We start from the raw sequence: 20,788 nt of genomic DNA, 5'->3' as shown, positions 1-20,788 counted from the left end.
GAGTATGGACTGAGGCCTGGACCCTGAGCTGCCCACAGCCCTGTTCTGGGCCCTGGTGCTGCAGCAGGGTTTGAGGCCTTGTGGTGTTCCCAACACCTGGGGGATAACAGGTGTGACATGACAAAGACCACTTTCACATCCAGGGAGTGGGCACAGCCACACTAGGAGGGGGTGGGCTTTGCTTGATGCGGCACCATCTTTGAGATGGACAACTTGGTGAGTGGTGGCTCATACCTGCAAGGGAGGTGGCAGCCCCAAGGTGCAGCGTAGCAGCAGGCATTGAACAGCCTGAGCATTGTCTACACCCAGCCCTCCAGCTGTGCCCATCCCTCCCCAATCTCTCTGAGCTGGCTCTTGTCACTCAGGGCTCAGCTCCTGGGCCACCCGTTATAAAGTAGCTTCTCATTGCCCAGCCCTCCTGTTTGCTTTGTACAGTTTTCTTCCTAGTGTTTTTTACAGCTTGTGAGGCCAGGGGTTTGAGACCATCCTAGGCAACATAGTGAGACACTGTCTAAAAAAATAAACTTAGCTGGGTGTGGTGATGTGCCACCTGTGGTCTCAGGTACTCAGAGGTTGGGTAGAGGCTGATGTGGGTGGGCCACCTGAGCCAGGAGCATGAGGGTACAGTGAGCCCATGATCCCACCACTGCACTGCAGCCTGGAAGACACCAAGACATTCGAGAGGCTTGGATGAGGGGAGTCATGCTGTTGATCCCAACATGTTTCCTGGGCACCTACTCAGCCACTGCCAGGGACCAAGGATCCAACATCCAGGGCACCCCTGGTTCCTGCCATCCTGGGGGACCCAATTCAGAAGCCTCTGCTCCCTGTCTGAGACCACCCGTGGCATGTCTGAATCACGCCTCCAATGGTCCCTGCTCCCACCAGCCTCCCACACCTGCCTGCTCCCTTGCTGTCCCTCCAAGCTGTTCTTTACACAGTAGCAAATTGATCATTACCAATGATAAATCAGACCTGTGCCCACCTCCCATGAGGAATAAAAGCCTAAACCCTTATCTAGGGCCAGCAAGTCCTCGGATCTGGCCCTGTCTCCCCGGCCTCCTTAGGCTGCAGTCTCCTAGGCCTTTCCTCTTTGAAGCTCCTAGCTGGCCCTTAGGCTCAGAGTAAGACCCTGTCTCCAAAAAACAAAACATAGAATTCACATAACAAAGTCCATGCTAAAGTGCATGATTCAGTGATTTTTAGTCTTCACAAAGCTTTGCAAACACAACCCCTATCTTATTCCAGAACATTTCATCATCCCGAATGGATACCCAGTATCCATGAAGCAGCCACTGCCATGCACGTTTCCTCTAGGCCCCGGCGATCACCAATCCTTTGGATTTTTTTTTTATTTTTTATTTTTTATTTGAGACAGAGTATTACTCTTGCCCAGGCTTGAGTGCAATGGCATGACCCTGGCTCACTGCAGCCTCCACCTCCGGGGTTCAAGTGATTCTGCCTCAGCCCCGAGTAGCTGGGACTACAGGTGCCTGCCACCATGCCTGGCTAATTTTTCTATTTTCAGTAGAGACAGGGTTTCACCATATTGGTCAGGCTGGTCTTGAACTCCTGGGCTCAAACAATCCTTCCACCTCAGTCTCCCAAGTAGCTGATGCCACAGGTGGACAACACCACACCCAGCTAATTATTTATTTTTAGAGATGGGGTTTCACCATGTTGGCCAGGCTGGTCTCAAACTCCTGACCACAGGTGATCTGCCCACCTTGGCCTCCCAAAGTGCTGGGATTATAGGCATGAGCTACCACGCCCGTCCTTAATTTTTAAATATTTTTGTAGAGACAAGGTCTCACTATGTGAGATGCACTCCAGCGTGGCCAAAGAGTGAGACTCCGTCTCAAAAGAAAAGAAAAAATCGGCCGGGCGCGGTGGCTCACGCTTGTAATCCCAGCACTTTGGGAGGCCGAGGCGGGTGGATCACGAGGTCAAGAGATCGAGACCATCCTGGTCAACATGGTGAAACCCCATCTCTACTAAAACTACAAAAAATTAGCTGGGCATGGTGGCGTGTGCCTGTAATGCCAGCTACTCAGGAGGCTGAGGCAGGAGAATTGCCTGAACCCAGGAGGCGGAGGTTGCGGTGAGCCGAGATCGCGCCATTGCATTCCAGCCTGGGTAACAAGAGTGAAACTCCGTCTCCAAAAAAAAAAGAAAAAGAAAAAATCATAAAGCAAACACCTATGTAACCAATACCCAGGTCAAGAAATTGAAGACTATAGACCCTCAAAACCACCCATGGATTCAACCCTGGCTGGAGGTGAACATTATTCTGACTTTTATGGAAGTTACTTGCTTTCTTTTCCTTTTTGAGGCAAGGTCTGGCTCTGTCACTCAGGCTAAAGTGCAGTGGCACGATCTTGGCTCACTGCAACCTCTGCCTGCCATGCTCAAGCCATCCTCCCACCTCAGCCTCCTGAGTAGCTGAGACTACAGGCATACACCATGACACCCAGCTGATTTTTGTATTTTTTGTACAGAGAGGGTTTTGCCATGTTGCCCAGTCTGGTCTTTAACTTGTGAGCTCAAGCCATCTGCCTTCCTTGTCCTCTCAAAATGCTAGGATTACAGGAGTGAGCCATTACACCCGGCCGCCTCGTTTTCTTTTATAGTTTACCACCAACATATGTATGAGAATTTATTTTTGCTTATTTTTGAATTGTGTATGAGGCATTCAAGCTGTAGTATCTTTTGTGACTTGCTTAGTTTTGATTATGTTGTGCTGTGAAATATTTCTTGAATATACAAGCATGTTTACACTGTTTGTAATTGGGACAAATGTTTTAAACTTGTTGTGTATGTGCAAGTACATGAGAGCTGGGCATGGTGGTACGTGCCTATAGTCCCAACTACTAGGGAGGCTGAGGTGGGAGATGGATCAGTTGAGCCTGGGAGTTTGAGGCCAACTTGTACAGCATAGTGATAACCCATCTTTTTAAAGAAAACAACCTATGTCCTGTAGAGTCAGAAATGGGAATGTGAGTCAGGGTACGGTGGCTCACGCCTGTAATCCCAGCACTTTGGGAGGCTGACGCAGGTGGGTCACTTGAGGCCAGGAGTATGGGACCAGCCTGGCCAACGTGGTGAAATCCTGTCTCTACTAAAAATAAAAAAGTTAGCCCAGCTTGGTGGCACCTGCCTGTAATTCCAACTACTCGGGAGGTTGAGGCATGAAATCACTTGAAATTCGTGAGGCATAGGTTGCAATGAGCTGAGATTGCACCATTGCTCCCCAGGCTAGGTGACACAGCGAAACTCTATCTCAAAAAAACAAAAGAAATGGGAATGAGAATTTCTAGAATGGGATTTGGGCTTGAGCCACAGGAGGGAGTTACCGCAGCATGGATGGTTGTAAAGAAATAAAAATAAAGGGAACCTTGATGTAAATGAAAACCAAACCAAAACAAAAAAGATGGTTGAGGAGTAAGTTGAGTTTTGACTTTACTACAAAGTTTCAAAACGGGCTTTACCATCTCACTCTTCCAACTGGAGTCTATAGGAATTCCTAGTGCTCTGCCACCTTACCTACACTTGGTATTCTCAGATTTAATTGTTAATCTCCAAGGAATGTAATGGCATCAATCTTGGTCTACATTTGCATTTTCCCAATTACTAATGATGTTGAGCACCTTTACTTGTGTTAAGCAGCCATTTGTATTTCCTGTTTTGTGAAGTGCTTGTGTTTTTGCCAATTTTTATTTTGTATTTTGTTTTTTTTTTCTTATTGAATTGTAAGAACTCTTTATACATTTTGTTGTGTATGTGGGGAGGTGCAGGGTTGGGGGGTTGAGACAGAGTCTCACTCTATTGCCCAGACTGGAGGGCAGTGGTGCAATCTCAGCTCACTGCAACCTCTGCCTTGCCGGTTCAAGCAATTCTCATGCCTCAGCCTTCTGAATAGCTGAGGCTATTGGCATGTACCACAATGCATGGCTAATTTTTTTTTTTTTTTTTTGAGACGGAGTTTCGCTCTTGTTACCCAGGCTGGAGTGCAATGGCGCGATCTCGGCTCACCGTGACCTCCGCCTCCTGGGCTCAGGCAATTCTCCTGCCTCAGCCTCCCGAGTAGCTGGGACTACAGGTACGCGCCACCATGCCCAGCTAATTTTTGTATTTTTAGTAGAGACGGGGTTTCACCATGTTGACCAGGATGGTCTCGATCTCCTGACCTCGTGATCCACCCGCCTCGGCCTCCCAAAGTGCTGGGATTACAGGCGTGAGCCACCGCACCCGGCCTAATTTTTGTATTTTTACTTGAGATGGGGTTTCGCCCCATTGGCCAGGAGCTCATAACCTGAAGTGATCCGCCAACCTCGGCCTCCCAAAGTGCTGAGATTATAGGTGAACCACTGTGCCCAGTTTGTTTTGAGGAAGCGTCTCTGTCACCCAGGCTGGAGTGCAGTGGCACTATCATAGGTCACTGCAGCCTCAACCTGCCTGGCTCAAGCGACCCTCATTCTTCCACCTCCTGAAGAGCTGAGATTACAGGCCCACACCACCATGCCTGGCTAATTTTTTTTGAGATGAAGTCTTGCTCTGTCACCCAGGCTGGAGTGCAGTGATGCGATCTCGGCTCACTGCAACCTCCGCCTCCCAGGTTCAAGTGATTTTCCTAGCCTCAACCTCCCAAGTAGCTGGAATTACAGACAGGCACCACCGTGTCCAGCATAATTTTTGTATTTTCGATAGAGACAAGATTTCACCACGTTGGCCAGGATGGTCTCAAACTCCTGATCTCAGGTGATCTGCCTGCCTCAGCCTTCCAAAGTGCTGGGATTACAAGCGTAAACCACTGTGTCCTGCCTCGTTTACGGTTTTAATGGAGGTTTCATTAGATGGCATATTAAACAAATCATTGACCATAGATCATTGACCTCAACCTTCAGCCCCTCTCTTCCCAAAGATTGGTAGGGGTGGGTGGGGCTGAAATTCCCAACTCTAATTCTGCCTTGGTATTTCCAGTGACCAACCCCCTTCCTGAAGCCACCTAGGGCCCATCAAAGATGACTCCATTGCAACAAAGACTGCTCCTATTACCCGGGAGATTCCAAGGGATTTAGAAACTCTGTCAGGGTCTAAGACCAGAGCTACATTTTTACTATATAATTGGTTAATTTATTTCAGTGGGTTCCCCAAGGCCCAGGAGGCATGCACCTTCCCTCAGCAAGGACTGTCTGCTTCTCTTATGCAGAAATGCTTGATGATAAACACAGGGCTTGAGATTTCTTGGAAGGCCAGTGATGTGAATTTGATCTGAAAATCTGTAGGGTTTTTTTCCCTTGTTTTTCTTTGCTCCCCGCACCGCTACAGGTAGGGAGGAGCGCAGATTTTTGGTTCCTTTTCTCCCTTAGCATGGGGGATCATCACTGGGGGCAAGGGCTCAAGGAAGGAGCAGACCCCTTTTAGAGGTTGAGCCCTAGGTTTCAACCTCAGCTGTTTTATTAGAATAGGCAAATTCCTTTGGGACTAAAGCTATCTTTGAGTTTTCCACTCTCCTATGGGTCAGAACTTTCAGATTTTTTTATTGTAAATGTACTTTTACTCTTTTTTTGAGAGAGAGTTTTGCTTGTTGCCCAGGCTGGAGTACAATGGCACTATCTTGGCTCACCACAACCTCTACCTCCCAGGTTCAAGTGATTCTCCTGCCTCAGCCTCCTCAGTAGCTGGGATTACAGGCATGTGTCACCATGCCCTGCTAATTTTGTATTTTCAGTAGAGGCAAGGTTTCTCTGTTGGTCAGGCTGGTCTCAAACTCTCTACCTCAGGCAATCTGCCTGCCTCGGCCTCCCAAAGTACTGGGATTATGTGAGTCACTGCTCCCGGCCACATATTTTTACTTTTTGTAGATATGGGATCTCACTGTGTTTTCAGAGCTGGTCTTAACTCCTGACCTCGTGATCCTTTCACTTCCTAAAGTTGGGATTACAGGTGTGAGCCACTGTGCATGGCCTATTTTTTTTTTTTTTTTTTAATTAATGAGACATTAATGGGAAGTTTACTCATCCCCTGGTGTGCATACCCAGAATAATCCCTTTCCTCCAGGGCAGAAACTAAGACTAGGCTGGGATCCTACCCTGTGATTTTGTCATTATTACTTAAGTATCTGGATGGGCCTGACCTGACTAGGTGAGCACTTCAAAGGGAAAAGGCCCTTAAATCAGGCCTGCTAGGGCCCAAGGAGGGCAGCTTCTCTGAGCTTAGAGATGCCAGCTCTACAAGAACTGAAATCAACCAACAACCATGAGCTTGGAAGAAGACACAGACTAAGAAACACGAACCAATAACTCAATTTCAGCCTACAAAGCACTCAGTGAGCAGAGATGAGCTCAGCCATGTCCAGACTTCCAACAGGAAGTCTCCAGTAGGTGTTGCTTTAAGCCAGTGGCTTTGTGATCTGTTATGCAGAAATACACATGGGACAGGCTTTGTTGCCCATAAGGGAAAAACCAATCCTTGGTGCAGAGCTGGGATCAGATGATGCAATGGGAAGGAACCTTCACCCAGTCCAGAACCAGATGAGGTAAGCCTCAAGCCAGAATGCTCACACCTGGCTGTCCTGAGCAGGAAGGCCACTGCCACACCAACATGTCCACTACTCTAGAGCCAGGTCCCCACCCCATTTTAGATTGGAAATCTGACTCCAAAGAGGGGTAGTGACTGCTCTCCTCCCACAGAACAAAGAGGTGGATGCAGTCCTCAAAACAGGAGGCCTGGTGAGCTAGATGGACCCACTGCTGCAGTCCATGAGGTTTTTAACATGGACCCAGGGCCTCTGGAGGGGAGCCAACCTCCTGGAGCCACGTGGCAGATGCAGCAGTCCTGGGCATCTGTGAGACACAGAAGCTGCTTTTCCAACTTTATTTAGAAAAACAAATCCAGGTCCCAGTGCCCCCTGTACCCTCCCAGACCCCAGCCATAATTTAAATAACTTAGAGACAGAGTTGGAGGGAGGGGACAGGAGAGGTTAGGGTTGCGGTGGAAGGAGGAGGAGAGCCCACTACAGCCGCCGCAGTGCCCGCTTCTTGTCCGTCTTTTTCTTGGCTGCCAGCTTCTTGTCACGCTCGCCAGCATGCTTCTTGGCCATGGGACCCTCAGACCCTCCTGCGCCCCCTGGGGCCCCAGGATCGGTGGAGGAGGCTGCAGTGCCACTGGCCAGGGCACGACCAGCTTCGGCCCTGCTACTGGGCCCACCAGCGCCCCCGTGGATCTCTGTGAGCAGACGGGCCCGAGCCGCATACTCCTCATAGTTCTCGAGGAGAAGGCGGCCCGCCTCCTCGTTGAGTGCAGACTCGGGGTTAGGGTGGATCAGCAGGCACTTGATGGTCTGTGGGAAGAGGCCCAGGGTCAGGGAGGGTTGGGCAACCTACAGGAACCCCGGACCTGCACAAGAGGGTGCTTTTGCTCTGCCTGTTCCTTCTGCTCCCAACTCAGCTGCCTGGGGGATCAGATTGAGGATCCACCGATGCCGCACCCTCCCTCATCTTTGCTCACTGTCTCCCTCAGAGGCCACGTTCCTGTTACCCGACTCACAGGAGATGTTCCCAAAAGGACACGACACCACGGGGCCAATGGTTTAAAATGTCCCTGGTTCTCAGTGGAACTTGCTGAGTGATGGGGGGAAGCCAAGGCCTCCTCTGAGGAGTCCATTACTTGCCTGAGCCCCAGACTTGAGTCCTATCATGGTTTTGAATTTGCCTCTGTGCTGTTCATCACCACCTCAGAGGCCCTCGGGTTCAATGAGTGAGACCCAGAGCCTGGACAAAGGGAAGAGGCTTGCCCCAGGGCCACTGAGGATGTGAGGACCTCACACCTGCCTATTGGACTCTAAAGCTCCCACCTTTCCAGATAGAGGAGAAATCCTGACCTGTCCCTGTCTTTTATAGGAAATCCTAAGACAATAGCTGGGTTGGACCCTACTCAACAGGGCAAGACACCAGGACTGGTGGCCTGAGGTGCACCTCGAGGGTGGCCCTCAGGAGAGGGGGGATTCCTCTCAATGCCCCTTCATCAGCCTGTCCTGAGGCATAAATTGGACTGCAGAGGTGTGACATGCAGCCAGGCCTCCAGCAGCCCCTGGTGCAACCTCAAGTGGGCTGGGCAAACTGGCCAAGGCTGTTTGCTCCCTGGGGCCACTAGGACACACACACAGCACCTGGCTCAGCAGACATCACTGATGGTGACCAGGACGCAGGTCCCCACCCTAATTCTCACCACTGCATGCAAACTGCAGGCCTGGCTGCCCTTCCCACGGCTCTCTTGCTGGCTGAGTCCCCAACAGGTCCAGATGCAGACTCAGCAGCCAGCAGGCCTGGAGCTCAGTGCCAATGTCCCCAGTAGCCTCCAATGACCTCCAGGGGGAGGGAATCAGTGCATGTGGGAGGGAAAGGTTCGGGGTCTGTTTACCTTGGAGCTCAGTCCACTCCCTGTGCATTGCAGGAAACCCCAATTTCCCACCCTCTCTGCCATGTGCCCCAGGGGCTCATTAGAAATTAAGTCAAAAAAATTTTTTTCAGCCTGCAGGGAGGATGGGGGAGGCAGCAGGCTGTGAGCAGCCTGTGAAGAACTTGGAGCACCGGCCTAGACCAGGACGCCTCCACCTTGGCCAAGTCATTCTTCATCATGGGACCACCCCGTGCACTGTAGGATGTGAGCAGCACCCTTGGCCTCCACCCACCAGATGCTAGTGGCATCCCAACTTGTGACGACAACATTTTTGGTCTCTTGACGATGCAAAATACCCCTTGTGGAGCCAAATCACCTCTGGCTGAGAAACCCTGATTTATGAACTCTATCACTGTTAAAAAAAACCACTGAGCTGTATACTTTGGAACAGTGAGTTTTATGGCATGTAAATTCAGCTTTAGCAAAAAAGCCTCTAATGGGACCCCATCTCTGCAGACCATAAAAATTTAAAAATTAGATGGGTATGATGGTGCATGTCTGTAATATCAGCCATTCAGGGAGCTGAGGCAGAAGATCACCTGAGCCCAGAGTTCAAGGCTACAGTGAGCTATGATTGTGCCACTGCACTCCAGCCTGGGAAACAAAGAGCCTGTATCTTTTAAAAAGAGAGAAAGAAAAGCTTCTAACCAGACTCTTGACTTCCACCTGTCAGAAAACTGTCCTACAGGCTAGGTGCAGTGGCTCACTTCTGTAAGCCCACCACTTTGGGAGACTGACGTGAGAGGATCACTTCAGTTTAGGAGTTTGAGACCAGCCTGGGCAACAAATGAGACCCCATCCCTGTTTTATTTAATTTTTTAATTAAATAAAAATTTCACCCAGGTTGGAGTGCAGTGGCGTGATCTCAGCTCACTGCAACGTCCGCTTTCCGGGCTCAAGTGATTCTCCTGCCTCAGCCTTCCTAGTAGCTGGGATTACAGGTTGGCGCCACCTCTTGTCACCCAGGCTAGAGTGCAGTGGCACAATCTCAGCTCACTGCAATCTCCACCTCCTGGGTTCAAGCGATTCTCCTGTTTTAGCCTCCCAAGTAGTTGGGATTACAGGTGCCCACCACCATGCCCAGCTCATTTTTATATTTCTAGTAAGACACAGTTTCACCATGTTGCCAGGCTGGTCTTGAATTCCTGACCTCATGATCTACCCACCTTGGCCTCCCAACGTGCTGAATTACAGGAGTGAGCCACTGCGCCGGCCTAATTTTTGCATTTTTAGTAGAGAATCTGGTCTCCAACTCCTGACCTCAAGTAATCTGCCCACCTCAGCCTCCCAAAGTGTGGGATTATAGGTGTGAGCCACGGCACCAGTCTACCCATCGCTTTTTTTTTTTAAAAGAGAAAACCATGTTACAATAGGAGCCCATCACTTCCTGCATGGCAAGGTGCCCTTGGGCACTTCTCAACAATACTTGGTGTCCTGGGTCTGGCATTGTTCAACTTTCCAGGAAAGCTAGCAACCTGGATTTTTACATGGAAACCTTCAACTACTTTACAGCTGACTCAGAAAAACTAAAGAAAGCACTATGGCTCAGACACCAGTGGACCTCCAGAGGCGGGAAGCAGAAGGCCCAGCCCTAGCCCAGAACTCACCAGCAGCACGTGTCGGATGCCCAGCTCAGCTGTCCAGTCCCTCTTGAGCACGTTGACGCAGATCTCGCCATTGGCGCCCACGTTCGGGTGGAAGATCTTGGTTAGGAAGTAGCCCTTGGGTGGGGAGGCAGGGAAGTCCTTCCCCAGCAGGAGTTTCATACGGAACAGACCTCCAGCATATGGGGTCCCCTCTGGAGTGGAGGGAGGGGGAAAGGGTCAGGGCACTCAGGACTCCCAAGGCACCTCAATGCCTCAAAGCCCAGACTCCGTGGTCTGGCTGTGACACAGGTGGGTGTCCTGCCAGCTCTGCCATCAGGCTGATTTTTTTTTTTTTAAATAGTGGCACAATCTCAGCTCATTACAGCCTGCCAATTCCCGGGCTCAGGTGATCTTCCCACCTCAGCCTCCCAAATAGCTGGGACTACAGGCTTGCCGCCATGTCTGGCTACTTTTTTCGGAGAGACAGGGTCTCACTATGTTGCCCAAACTGGTCTTGCACTCTTGGGCTCAAGCAATTTGCTCACCTCAGCCTCCCAAAGTGCTAGGATTACAGGCATAGACCACCATGCCCAGTCAGGCTGGAGAATTCTTAAGAGGAAGAAAGGCTGGTTCCTAGGGAACCACAGGACCTCACCCAGAACTCAGAGATGATGCCCATCTTGCAGCTCCCAGCTGTGTCACTATCAAGCTCTAGTCTCCACCCCCTGGATATCCCTTCTCATGGCTCAAGTGACCACCCCAGTCACAGGCCCTTCCCAGGCGCCAGGGACCCAAGTACCTACTTATCTCCCTTTAAGATGCCTACTTACATGACTTTCAGACAAAGGATCCAACGATCTGTCAACTCCATGGCCTCCCACCTCAATCAACATTCTCCCACTCGCCCACTTGCTTGTCCCTCCCCTAGCCCATCAAGTGCTTGACCATAGCCCACTAGGTCCTCTCATGAATCTCATCCCACCTCTGAGGCTAGCTTCCTGACTGGCCTGTTTCTTCCCCCTGCCAGGCCCACTCTCCTTACTCCAGTTAACAGGAACTTTGGAGGGATCTGCCATACCCCTGCTTTAAACCTTCCACCAGCTTCCCCTACAAACTGCTTACAGAGGCCTAGAAGCCCTAAAAGATCTGCCCTGAGCAGCTTCACCATCAACTTACTTCAAGTGTTTTTCTTTTTTTTTACATTTTTATTTATTTATTTAAAGAGATGGGGTTTCTCCATGTTGGCCAGGCTGGTCTCAAACTCCTGACCTCAGGTGATCCGCCTACCTCGGCCTCCCAAAGTGCTGGGATTACAGGCTGGAGCCACTGCTCCCGGCCAAAACCACAGATACTTCGTGTGTTTTTACCAAGCACACAGCTCCACCCGCCTCAGGGGCTTTCTGGGAGCCTTCCCATCTTCATGATCCTGTGCCCTGTTATCACCCCATGCACCAAGGCATGAATGACCTCAACTGTCACCACCATCACCACCACCACCACAGTGGACTAGACCATTCCTTCACATGCTCTTCTCAAATCCTGACTGGCTTTGTATGAATTCTGGTGATAACATAAATGTAGCTTGCATGAAACCATATTCTCAACAGCTCTGCAAAATCACATGGTTATTTATGACCTGTCTCTCCATGATACTGCATCTGGCTTGTCTCCTCATCCCTGACACTCGCAGCAGGATGGAGTTTGAGATCATCTGGCTTACCCTCCCAGGCCTTTCCTGACACCATTCCTACCACCTGCAACTCTCTTCCCCACTCTATTCATTTCTATCCATTCTCAAGTCCAGGGAAGCCATGTCTGAGAGCCTTGCTTCAAATCCAGGGTACCGCCCCATGATAAACTGTCTCAATCACCAGGTATGTGTCAACTCTTATGAGAAAAGGATACATAACTGTCATTTGTGGCATCCTGCCCTATCCACCACTGCACCCCCCGCCCCTGACACAAGGCCGGCCTGTAATGGGTACTGTACTTCTGGTGGTCTGTTCTAAAGCAGGATCTAAGCAGCAACCCCCCTCCATCTTTCCTTCCAAACTCACCAGGGCCCTCGATGGTGACCTGGAGGTCGGTGAGGTCCTCCTCGTTGGGAAAGACCTTGATGCCATCGGGTGGGTCTGTGGTCAGTGTCGTCACCTCCTTGTACACCAGGCGGATGATGTGCGGGGGCAGGTTCTCCACGTTGGAGTTCTGGGCACGGTGGGAGAGCAGGGTGAGCGGACGTTCAGAGTTAGGCTTCCCGGAGGGCCTAAAGATGCTGAGACTGCCCGAGTCTTGACCCAGTGGCCCCAGGCTGTCAATCATCCTTGAACTCCCAGACCCCCACCCACGATGCTTTAGGCCACCTGCCCAGGCAGAACTCCCAAGAGAAATGGGGACGGGTTCCCGAGGGGGCTTCCAGATAAATCCATCCGTCCCAGAAACCCCCAAAGCCCGCTCCTAACCCTGCATGGGCCCCAATGCTTCCGCATGGGCCAGAGATCTACCCTCTCCTCCTTCTCCACTTATTTTTGGTTAGCGCATCCTTGAAACCCCGGCTCAGGTCTGGAGATGGCGGCGGGGCGTCCTTGCTCCCGGTAACACCCATGGGCGGGCCGCAAAGCGCCCGGAGCCCTCGCCGCCAGGGAGACTGCGGGCCGCCCAAGCTCCTGCTCCGCCTGCAGGAAGGCCCGAGGGCCCAATCTGAATCAGGGACCCCCAGGATGGCCCTCAAACCCCACAAGGCCGCCGGTCGAAGGAGACTCCGCCTCCTCCCTCAGGGGCACCCCCAACCACCCTCTCGGGCCTCGCCGCCCGCGCTCACCATGGCTGCGGCCGGCCGGGGGCGGGTCCCCCCGGCCCCCTTCCTGCGTTCTTCGGCCCGCCGGCCGGGGCGGGGGGCCCAACTGCTGCCGCTACGGCCCTGGCGAGACCCGGGCGGTCCCGCTCAGCTCCCCGCTGCCTCCGACACCTGCCGCTCACAGCGTCCAACAACCCACCACCCAGGTGCCCGGCCGCACTGAGCCGGCCGCGCGCGCACCACAGCTTCTTTATAGCCGCCCGCAGGCCACGCCCCCCGCAGCCCCTCAGCCCCAAGCCTCAACCGTGACGTCAGCGCGCACGTTCCTTGGTGTTCGACGGGCTCGCTCCCTTCCCCCGCAAACTGTGGTCAGAAGCGAGGGAAGTGGCGGAGAGGGCTGGGAGGCGGGCCGGCCAATGGGGGTCCGCGAGTGTCGGGGAGGGGTCTCAAAGAACGGAGGGGCTGAAAAAGGAAAGTAGAGAGGAAGGGGACGCGGAAGGCGACGCGGCCGCTGATTGGGCCGTTTGAATGAGACGCCGCCACGGCCCGGCATACGCGCGCGCGCGCGCGCCCTGACGCTGAGGAAGTCGCGCACGCGACTAACGGTCGTCTTCGGGGCTGGAGCATGGCGAGGAGAGGCGGGACTCGGGGTTTTAAACGCGTGACGGAAGGCGCTCGGGCCAATAGAGATGCGTCTTAGTGACTATAGGGTCACGAGACTCGCACGGGCCAATGGCTGACAGAGGCCGGTCAGAGGGCGGGCAGGAATGGATAGCGACCAATACAGACCCAGTTTCTTGCAGATCAAACCGCTCCCAGCCAACGAAATCCATTGATTTTTATATATGCAAATGAGTTGCGCGCTGCTGCGCGCGCGCCCCCTCCTCTCAGCCGTGGTGAAGGTGGGCGCTGGAACTCCCGCTACGTTTATCTACGAGGCGCCATTTTGTGCTGGAAATGGTTTTAGGTCCACGTCTAGTATTGCGAAGGCTCAAAGATCAGTCAGAATGACCTTGAAGGCTTGGACAGCTTTGCCTTCTGTGTGTGACCCCGACCCCTGCCAGGCTTCATGGAAGACGCCAGGCCTCAGTTTCTTTATGTGGCACATGGGCTCTGGAATTCCTTGTGATGCCAGGGAAGGAAGTCAGGGAGACCCACTTTGCCTTTTTCCTTTATTCAGGGCATAGTTCTGCCTGTGACTGACCCATGGCCTCCAGCCACACCTGCCTTCTCTGGGGTTCAGTTTCCCTCTCTGGGAAATGGACACACAGTTGCCTGGAAAGGTGACCGTCTCCAGCCCTCAGTGTCAGTAAAAAAAAGTCACGCAATTGTCTGAGAACGGCGGCCAGAGCTCCCTGAGCAGGCCTTTTGGAAGTGCCTAGAGAGGAGGAGGGAACGCTGAAGTTAGCTTCCGTTTGCTCATCTGTGCAGTGGGGTCGCGGTAGCGTCTTGGTGTCTCTGCCAGTCTGTGCGTCCGCAGCTCTCTTAGTTTGTTGGCCTTTTCAACCGTGGACGGGACATTAACATGTGGGCCTAATTTGGCCACAGGGACCTGAAAAGACCCATGGCTACCAGCTTCCCCTCATGGGGTCTCAGAGGAATAAGGAAAATGTGAAAGAAATCTACATGGCCAAGGCCAGGCGTGGTAGCTCGTGCCTGTAATCCCAGTACTTTGGGAGGCTGAGGTGGACCGATCACTTGAGGTCAGGAGTTGGAGACCAGCCTGGCCAACATGGTAAAACCCCGTCTGTACTAAATATACAAAAATTAGCTGGGTGTGTTGATGCAGGCCTGCAATCCCAGTTACATAGGAGGCTGAGATGGGAGACTCGGTTAAAGCCAGGAGGTGGAGGTTGCAGTGAGTTGAGATCTTGTGGATGCTCAGCCTGGGCAATAGAGCAAGTCCATCTCAAAACAACAACAACAAAACTTAAAAAAAAAAAAACGCTACGTACAGTAGCTCACGCCTGTAATCCCAGCACTGTGGGAGGCCAAGGTAGATTGCTTGAGCCCAGGAGTTCGAGATCATACTGGGCAACCTAGTGAGAGAGAGACCTCTCCCACCATCTGTACCAAGAAAACCCAAAAAAACCGAAAACAGCAGAAAAAACAGCTGCAGCATAAAAAGTCATCATCATAACTAGTTTGTGGAGAAATGGCTACAGGTGATCCCTTCCTGCTCCCCGTCACTCCAGGTCCTATCTATACCAGTTCCTGTTGACATCATCTACTGAATCTCATCACTTCCCCCCATCCTCAGTGCCACCAATCCTGCTTAGAGTCACCATCATTCCATTTTGCTGATCAGCATTTTGCTGATCTTCAATTTTAGCCTGCTGGGTGTGGAGGATTCCAGCCCAATTAATAGACAAGGAAACTGAAGGAACAGGAGGTAAAGTGACTTGCTCAGGTTTCCTCAGCTGGGACAAGACAAAGCTGGTGATTAAATTTCTCTTGATCTCAAAAATCCAGGACGTGGTGGCCTGTAATCCCAGCACTTTGGGAGGCTGAGGTGGATGGAACACCTGGTATCAGGAGTTCGAGATCAGCCTGACCAATATGGTGAAGCCCCATCTCTACTAAAAATAGAAAAAAATTGGGCGGGGCGCGGTGGCTCACGCATGTAATCCCAGCACTTTGGGAGGCTGAGGCGGTGGATCACGAGGTCAAGAGATCGAGACCAGGCCGGGCGCGGTGGCTCAAGCCTGTAATCCCAGCACTTTGGGAGGCCGAGGCGGGTGGATCACGAGGTCAAAAGATCGAGACCATCCTGGTCAACACGGTGAAACCCCGTCTCTACAAAAAATACAAAAATACAAAAAATTAGCTGGGCATGGTGGCGTGTGCCTGTAATCCCAGCTACTCAGGAGGCTGAGGCAGGAGAATTGCCTGAATCCAGGAGGTGGAGGTTGCGGTGAGCCGAGATCGCGCCATTGCACTCCAGCCTGGGTAACAAGGGCGAAACTCCGTCCCAAAAAAAAAAAAAAAAGAGATCGAGACCATCCTGGTCAACACGGTGAAACCCTGTCTCTACTAAAAATACAAAAAATTAGCTGGGCATGGTGGCGCGTGCCTGTAATCCCAGCGACTCAGGAGGCTGAGGCAGGAGAATTGCCTGAACCCAGGAGGCGGAGGTTGCGGTGAGCCGAGATCGCGCCACTGCACTCCAGCCTGGGTAACAAGAGCGAAACTCCGTCTCAAAAAAAAAAAAAAAAATTAGCTGGGCATGGTGGTAGGCGCTGTAATCCCAGCTACTAGAGAGGCTGAAGCAGAGAATTGCTTGAATCTGAGGGGTGGATGTTGCAGTGAGCTGAGATTGTGCCATTGCACTTCAGCCTGGGTGACAGAGTGAGACTCCATCTCAAAAAAAAAAAAAAAAAAAAATCCACCCATAAAAGTCATAACAATAATGATGGTAATACTAATGGTTATTATTTATTATTTGCTGTGTGTCAGACTCTGTTCTAGTTTCTTTACATGCTTGATGTCATTTAATCTTTGTAACAGGCCGGGCGCGGTGGCTCATGCCTGTAATCCAAGCACTTTGGAGGCCAAGGCGGGCGGATCACCTGAGGTCGGGAGTTCAAGACCAGCCTGACCAACACGGTGAAACCCCGTCTTAAAAAAAAAAATAATAATAATAATAATAAATAAAAATAATCCCGTAACAACCATGATGGGGAGATATTTTTGATTATTATATCCCTCTCTGGATACTTGCATTTATTCAATACATTTGTTCTTCTCTGTTAGCATCTACGCTGTAGCTGGCAGGATGCTATGGGATACAGCAGAGAATGAAAGGGACAAAACCTCGGCTTTCATGGATCTTACATCCTGGTACAGGAGCCAGATAGCAAGTAAATCATGTCAGCAAGTGATAAAGACTGAAGAACAATCAGCAAGCGATAAAGACAGGAACAATCAATGGGAGAAGGATGCCAGAGAGGGAGGGATGGGGATATTATTTTACCTTGGCTGGGCAGGGAAAATCTGTCTGAGGAAAGGTCATTTGGGCTGTGAGAAGGTCTGTGGGAAAAGCATTTTGAGCAAAGGGAACAGCAGGTGCAAAGGGGATTGGGCTTGGTGTTTTTAGGGAGAATTAGGAGGCTCGTGAGGCTGGGGTTGGAGTGAGGCAGAGCAAGTAGAGGGATCTGAGGTGGGAGAGATTGGGGGTGCTGGTGGGCCTCCTAGGCCACGGTGAAGAGTATGTCTGTTTTTTGAACAATGGAGAGGCATTGGTGGCTTTGAGTAGAGAATGACTCCATCAGGCTTATGAACAGAAACAGGGAGGCCAATGAGGAGGTGATTAAATTTGTTCAGGTGGGATTATAGTGGCTCCAAGCAGGATTGGTGGCATTGGAAATTGGGGGAATTGATGAGATTCAGTAGACGTCAACAGGAACTGGTATAGATTGCACCTTGGGTGAGGGAGTGGGCGGGGTCAGCTGTACCCTGAATAATCACCTTAAAATCAGGCTGCAGACCTTTTCCAAAAAGGTTCTCCGACTTTGCGGTTGGTTGGTCTCTGGTCCAACTCACTAAACTCTGCCTTTGTAGCTCCTAAGAAAACTAGTAGGTGTGTTTCCAGAAACAGGCAGTGGCCAAAGTAGGCCCTTGAGCTGTAATTTGCTCACTGCTTTACACAAATCCCACATGCCCTGCCCCAGCTTAAAACTCAAGAGCCCTCCTCCCCACTACATTTTGCATAAATCCCAAACTCCCTGAAAACCCATAAGCCCTTACACCATCTCTCTGAGGCTCCCTTGCCTACTTGGTTTGTTCCTGGAATAAGCCAAGCTCTTTTTCCCCTGAAGAGAGTTGGACATGCGGTTCCCTGTGCCTGTTGTGCTTTTCACCCTCTCGTTCTTCTCATTTCCTAGGATAAACCTAACTTGTCACCCCTGTAGAGCAGCTTCTCTCCTCTTTCCTCCCCTCCCATGCACTCTGCTTCATCCTCTTAGAACTTCAGGATTTGCAATTATTTGCCTGCTTGCATGTTTGACTCTTCCCAACCAGAAAATCACCCCAGCAGAGCAGGGATTTTGTCCTCAGTCCCTAGCAGAGCACCTGACAGACTGAAGGTGTTATACATTCAAAAGATATTTATTGAACACCTATTATGTGCCAGGCACCAATCTAGGTGCTTGGGATGCATTAGAGAACAGATAGACAAAGATCTTTGCCCTTGTAAGGCTTACTGTAGTTGGGGAAGATAGAACCAAAAATGAAACATAACAAATAAGGAAATCATGGTATTTTAGAAGGAACGACATGTTATGGCAGGTAGGGAAAGCTCTCTGGTAACCATGTTTCTCCTCTGCCCTCATGCCACAACAATCTTTAACACAGCATACAAAAACATCAAATGGGGAAAGGAAACCCTATTCAATAAATGGTGCTGGGAAAAATGGCAAGCCACATGTACAGAATGAAACTGGATCCTCATTGCTTACCTTATATTAACGTTGGTGCAAAAGAAATCGAGGTCTTTGCCATTATTTTAATATTTGCAAGCTATGCATCTGACAAAGGACTAATATCCAGAATTTACAAGGAGCTCTAACAAATCAGCAAGAAAATAAAATAATCTAATGAAAAAGTAGGCAAAGGATATGAATAGGCAATTCTTTCAAAGAAGATATTACAAGTAGGCCGGTCACAGTGGCTCACGCTTGTAATCCCAGCACTTTGGGAGGCCGAGGCGGGCGCATCACTTGAGGTCAGGAGTTCAAGACCAGGCTGGCCAACATGGTGAAGCCCCTATCTCTACTAAAAATACAAAAATTATCCAGGCGTGGTGGCATGCGCCTATAATCCTAGCTACTCCAAAGGCTGAGGCAGAATTGCTTAAACCCAGTAGGCGGAGGTTACAGTGAGCTGAGACAGGCCACAGCACTCCAGCCTGGGTGATATAGTAAAACTCCATCTCAAAAAAAAAAAAAAAAAAAAGATATTACAAACAGCCAACAAACATGAAAAATGCTTAGCATCACTCATTATCAGGGATATACAAATTAAAACCACAATACCTTGCTCCTTCAAGAATGGCCATAATTGAAAAAATAAAATCGATGTTGGGATGGATGTAGTAAAAAAGGAACACTTTTCACTGCTGGTGGGAATGTAAGCTAGTAAAACCACTGTGGAAAACAGCGTGGAGATTCCTTGAAGAACTAAAAGTAGAACTACCATTCGATCCAGCAATCTCACTACTGGGTATCTACCCAAAGAAAAAAAGTCATTATATGCAAAAGACACATACACATACATGTTTATAGAAGCACAATTTGCAATTGCAAAAATGTGGAACCAACCTAAATGCCCATCATCACCCAACAAGTGGATAAAGAAAATGTGGTATATACACCATGGAATACAACTCAGCCACGAAACAGAATGGAATAATGGCATTTGCAGCAACTTGGCTGGAGGCCATGATTGTAAGTGAAGTAACTCAGGAATAGAAAACCAAACACCCTGTGTCCTCACTTAGAAGTGAGAGCTAAGCTATGAGGACGGAAAGACATAAGGATGATACAACAGGGCCGGGCATGGTGGCTCACACCTATAATCCCAACATTTTGGGAGGCTGAAGCAGGCGGATCACTTGTGGTCAGGAGTTTGAGACCAACCTGGGCAACATTGTTGAAACTCCATCTCTACTAAAAGTACAAAAGTTAGCTGTACATGGTGGTGAGCACCTGTAATCCCAGCTACTCAGGAGGCTGAGGCAGGAGAATCACCTGAACTTGAGAGATGGAGGTTGCAGTGAGCTGAGATTGCACCATTGCTCTCCAACATGAGCCACAGAGCAAGATTCCATCTCAAAAAAAAAAAAAAAAAAAAAAAAGAAAAGAAAAAGGCCAGGCATGGTGGCTAACGCTTGTAATCCCAATACTTTGGGAGGTTGAGGCAAGGTTGATCACATGTCGGGAGTTGGAGACCAGCCTGACCAACATGGAGAAACCCTGCCTCTACTAAAAATACAAAATTATCGGGGTGTGGTGGTGTGTAATCCCAGCTACTCAGGAGGTTGAGGCAGGAGAATCGCTTGAACCTGGGAGGCAGAGGTTGCAGTAAGCTGAGATTGTACCATGGCACTCCAGCCTGGGCAACAAGAGTGAAACTCTGGGCCGGGCGCGGTGGCTCACGCCTGTAATCCCAGCACTTTGGGAGGCTGAGGCGGGTGGATCACGAGGTCAAGAGATCAAGACCATCCTGGTCAACAAGGTGAAACCCCGTCTCTACTAAAACTACAAAAAATTAGCTGGGCATGGTGGCGCGTGCCTGTAATCCCAGCTACTCAGGAGGCTGAGGCAGGAGGATTGCCTGAACCCAGGAGGCGGAGGTTGCGGTGAGCTGAGATCGCGCCATTGCACTCCAGCCTGGGTAACAAGAGCGAAACTCAGTCTCAAAAAAAAAAAAAAAAAAAAAAGAGTGAAACTCTGTCTCAAAAAAAAAAGATACAGTGGACTTTTGGGACCCAAGGGTAAGGGTGGGAGGGGGTGAGGGGTAAAAGACTACACACTGGATGTGGTATACATTGCTCAGTGATGGATGCACCAACAGCTCAGAAATCACCACCAAATAACTTATCCAGGTAACCAGACACCACCTATTCCCCAAAAACTATTGAAATTTAAAAAAATTAACATTGTGATGCTCACAAAACTGTGGATATACTAAAAACCATTTAATTATTTAGTTTAAATGGGTGAATTCTATGATATGTGAATTGCATCTCAAACTTTTTTTTTTTTTTTTTTTGAGACAAGGTCTTGCTCTGTCACCCAGGCTATAATGCCTTGGCATGATCTCATCTCACAGCAGCCTCTGCCTCCCAGGCTCAAGCAATCCTCTCACCTCAGCCTTCTGAGTAGCTGGAACTGCAGGGGTTCACCACCACAGCCGGCTATTTTTTGTGCTTTTTGTAGAGATTGGTTTT

At 50.2% G+C, this 20,788-nt stretch overlaps 1 protein-coding gene across 1 annotated transcript; it reads right to left on the bottom strand.

Annotated features, from left to right (window-relative positions):
- Positions 1-6,859: 6,859 nt before the first annotated feature.
- On the bottom strand, positions 6,860-12,987 carry UBE2S (ubiquitin conjugating enzyme E2 S). Its single transcript, XM_032263200.1, has 4 exons — positions 12,865-12,987; positions 12,104-12,251; positions 10,068-10,258; positions 6,860-7,342 (listed from the first exon to the last, which is right to left on the bottom strand). Exons 1-4 carry the CDS (start codon positions 12,865-12,867, stop codon positions 7,016-7,018), a joined length of 669 nt encoding a protein of 222 aa, XP_032119091.1. The 5' UTR covers positions 12,868-12,987; the 3' UTR covers positions 6,860-7,015.
- Positions 12,988-20,788: the final 7,801 nt, after the last annotated feature.

Source organism: Sapajus apella, unplaced genomic scaffold (assembly GCF_009761245.1).
Source record: "Sapajus apella isolate SASKATOON/1434 unplaced genomic scaffold, GSC_monkey_1.0 scaffold135, whole genome shotgun sequence".
Lineage (NCBI taxonomy): Eukaryota > Metazoa > Chordata > Mammalia > Primates > Cebidae > Sapajus > Sapajus apella.
Note: the sequence above shows the minus strand (reverse complement) of the source record. Positions and strands in the feature narration are given on the sequence as shown.